The sequence below is a fragment of the Acanthisitta chloris genome, unplaced genomic scaffold (assembly GCF_000695815.1).
Source record: "Acanthisitta chloris isolate BGI_N310 unplaced genomic scaffold, ASM69581v1 scaffold38451, whole genome shotgun sequence".
Lineage (NCBI taxonomy): Eukaryota > Metazoa > Chordata > Aves > Passeriformes > Acanthisittidae > Acanthisitta > Acanthisitta chloris.
In genome coordinates, this window is record NW_008656157.1 from 16,285 (window position 1) to 20,278 (window position 3,994).

The 3,994-nt window shown below is 47.2% G+C and overlaps 1 protein-coding gene across 1 annotated transcript; it reads right to left on the minus strand.

Moving 5' to 3' along the window:
• Window position 1: 1 nt before the first annotated feature.
• On the minus strand, window positions 2-3,460 carry LOC103811226 (GTPase NRas; the record flags this gene model as incomplete). Its single annotated transcript, XM_009084182.1, has 5 exons — window positions 2-396; window positions 1,102-1,225; window positions 1,976-2,135; window positions 3,082-3,260; window positions 3,443-3,460. Coding segments are annotated over 4 exons (477 nt in total), but the record flags the coding sequence as incomplete, so codon positions are not given.
• Window positions 3,461-3,994: the final 534 nt, after the last annotated feature.

Here is a 3,994-nt window from a genome sequence, read left to right on the forward strand (position 1 = left end):
GTGCCACTCCTCTGACAGCACTGCACGGAATCCAACAGACAGGGGACACACAGCACTTCTAGCTTTTACTCTAGAGGTAAAGTGTCATCTTTTTCACAGCATTTAGTCTCTATAGTTCACTTTTGTGACTGGTTTTCTTCTTGAACAAACCCAGGTAACACAGTGAGAAAAGAATCCCAGTACATCCAGAGATGCTGCTGCTCCGTGAGCTGAGCAGGGAGGTAGATGCCATGGATGTTCTCTTCAGATGGAGCACGGGAAAGGACCTTGTGCTAATTAACTGGTGCCAAGAGTCTCTCACTGGCACCAAAACACTGCAGGGCATCAGCATGAGATGCAGCACAGGAGCATCGAGACTCGTCCAGCAGCTGCACCTGAACCATGTTTGCTTGGCATCTGGAACAGAAAGGCATCTCCAATTAGCACCTAATTAGCTGCTGTCCAACTCTGGGATGGATGTGCAGTGCAACCCTGCAGCAGTGCAAGTCCTGAACTGGTCTTGTCTGTTTTTCCAGCAAGCAACATCTCTCAGGGGACACTGAAAGGAGTTTCACTCGGTTGGAACTCAAATTCCATCACCTGCACCAGGTTATTTGGTCAAGCCTGGAACAGAGCAGGATCCAGAGGAACATAGCTGGAGGGAAGCTGTGCAGGAGTCAGTCAGCAGCACCTGGTGACTGCAGAACTGTGCACACTCCTTTCTAGTTCAGGTGTTTCTTGTGTGCACACAGAAATCACACAGTGTCCAAAACAGTTTCCCAAAGGAAAGAAACACCGACAGGAATGACACAGAAAATCCCACAGCTGAATTCAGTGCCAAGCAATGAATCATGGAATGCTTTGGGTTGGAAGGGACATAAAACCTCATTCCATCCACCCACATGCCAACCAAAAGGGTGATGTGAACGAAATCTCCTTTTCTTAGGCTTTGCCATCAATTTTGAGGGGATTTTTTCTTTTGAGAAGTAACTCATTGCAGGCTCCAAATCTCTGGTTGTTTAGTAGATGAAAAAAACCACCTACAGCAACTAGTGTTTCTGTGCTCATCAGTTACTGAAAGGCAAACAGACAAGAAGCCAATGGAGACAAATCCCAGCTCACCTTTTCACATCACAGCACAGGACAATCCCATGCAGCCTTGGTTCCCATCCTCACTGCTGTTGAGCTTTTTCATCCGGTACTGTCGGATCTCTCTCACCAGTGTGTAAAAAGCATCTTCCACACCCTGAATGCAAACAGGCCAGGTTAAGTATTTTCTTTCCAGAAGCTTTGGAAATTACTGATCTTTCCATCCCAGAACCCCTTAATGTACTTGAAAGCCAATTCTACAGGAAGAGCAGGAGCCAACTTATCCCATGGCTCCTAAGAGGATGAGACACTCACTTCTGTCCCAGACTCTGCCCTTACACTCCTGACTCCTCCTGGGGCAAACACAGAGTTAACAGCCATGAGAAGAATCATGGAAAACTCTAAGTGCAGGGAAGTTCCATGCAGGAAAAGCTACTTCTTAGAACCTAATTCTTTAGATTCTTTGCACCTTTCCTGCTTCATCCCCCTGCTCCAGGCAGAGCACAGCCTGCCTGGATGGAGCCACGTGCTCAAGGCAGCTCTGGAGAAGCCCATTAGTCCAGTCTGGGGAATTCTGTCTGCAAATTAATCTTCTAATTGACTTTCATTAAGAAGCCAAGAAAACTCAACAGGTCTGGGATGACTGACTGCAGTGTCTGACACTGCTCAGCAGGAGCAGGTGAAGCTCTGCTGCTCTTCTTGACCCACTTGAAAGGAAATCAGTACAAGTCTGAAGTGCTTTGTAAACTGTGAGAAACACAAAACTCTTCTGAGCTCCAAGTGAGTGGGGAAATAAAAGCTAAAAGCTGTAAAAAGATTAAAAATACTTATTCCTGTAGGTAAGAAAATGTAGATAAGAATATGTCTTCTTTTGCAGCAGGAAGGAGTCAGAGCAGGAGGATCTCACCTGTCTCGTTTTTGCAGAGGTCTCTATGAAGGGAATCCCATAGCTCTTTGCTAGTTCTTGTGCCTGTTTTGTGTCTACTGTTCTTGTGGGCAGATCACACTTGTTCCCAACTAGCACCATGGGCACATCATCCGAATCTTTCACTCTCTTGATCTGTTCTCTTCCGAAAGACAAATTGAACAACATTAGGAACTATTTCCTAAATATAAAAGCTGTTTTCATTCATTCTTCAAACCACCTTGTGCTACAGAAATATACATTACAGCTGGACAGGACCTCAGGGATTCAACCTATAGCAGGAGAGCCAAGAATTTGTACACTTCATTTTCTGGTGCATGTATAACTCCACCGTGTTTTTCTCACCCATTTCCTTGGGGAGCATGTTCTGTACACTCTAAATATCATCCAGTTCACAGTCACAGAACAGTTAGGGTTGGAAAGGACCTCTGGAGGTCATCTAGTCCAATTCCTGCCAGGGCAGGATCACCCAGACCAGGTGACACAGGGATGTGTCCAGGTGGGTTTGACCCCATGTCCTCTCTGGGCACCTGTTCCAGTGCTCTGCCACCTCCATGAAGGGAAGCTCTTCCTCAGGTTGAGGTGGAACTTCTTGTGCTTTAGTTTATGGCCATGACTCCTTATCCTGTTGCTGAGCACCACTAACCAGAGTCTGGTACTATCCTGACACACCTTGGAGATATTTATACGCACTAATGATATGATTAATGATCAATGTAACAACCCCAAAACTGTCTCATTACTAATTGACTAAAGAGGATGCTGAGGCATTGGCACAGGCTGCCCAGAGAAGCTGTGGCTGTTCCATCCCTGGGAGTGTTCCAGGCCAGGTTGGATGGGCTTGGAGCAAACTGGGCTGGTGGGAAGTGTCCCTGCCCAAGGCAAGGGATGGGACTGCATAAGCTTTATGTTCCTTCCAACCCAAACCATTCTTAGATTCTATGTATTGACACAAAACACTAACCAGACTGAAAATATTTGTCTGTTGTTTAGTCTTCACTGAGTCACTTCATTGCTTCACTTCAGCCAACAGATCTGGTGCCTCTCCCACTGTTCCCTCCCCTCCCAGGTGCAGCCCTAGCTGGTACCTGTAAAGGTTGATATCAGCGAAGGATTTGCTGTTGTTAATGGCAAAGACACAGAGGAATCCCTCCCCAGTCCTCATGTACTGGTCCCTCATGGCACTGTACTCCTCCTGCCCTGCTGTGTCCAGGATGTCCAGCAGACAAGTCTCACCATCGATCACTACCTGCTTGCGGTACGAGTCCTGCAGAGGGCACAAGGGAACAGGTCAGAGAATAGCAAAAATAAAGGAAAAATGAAAAGGAAAAAGGAAAAATGAAGAGAAGAGGAGCCAGGGGAGCTTTTCCAGCTCCTCTAGAGGACATTGTGGCTGCTCCATCCCTGGGAGTGGATGTCCAGCAGACAAGTCTCACCATCGATCACTACCTGCTTGCGGTACGAGTCCTGCAGAGGGCACAAGGGAACAGGTCAGAGAATAGCAAAAATAAAGGAAAAATGAAAAGGAAAAAGGAAAAATGAAGAGAAGAGGAGCCAGGGGAGCTTTTCCAGCTCCTCTAGAGGACATTGTGGCTGCTCCATCCCTGGGAGTGTTCCAGGCCAGGTTGGGTTGGATGTTCTATGATAAGGTGTCCCTACCCATGGCAGGGGGTGGAACTGGATGAGCTTTAAGGTCCCTCCAACCCCAACCAGTCTATGATTCTCACCCATCTCTGATACAACTCTACCAATATCTAAACCGACCCCATTTTAAACGCTACCCTAAGCCCCCTCAACCCATTCCACAAAAACAGACAAGTCCTGTTCTTTTAAAGAAACCCCTCAATTAATAAGACAGGAAAAAAAAAAAAAGGAGCGTTATAAATGCCAACACCGTGAGCACAATCCACACCCTACGCTGACCCGGGGGGTGATGCACACTCTGCATGGAGAGCCCAGAAAGAGGAGGGATCGCCCCAGACGCTGGGGCCGGGCGAGAGG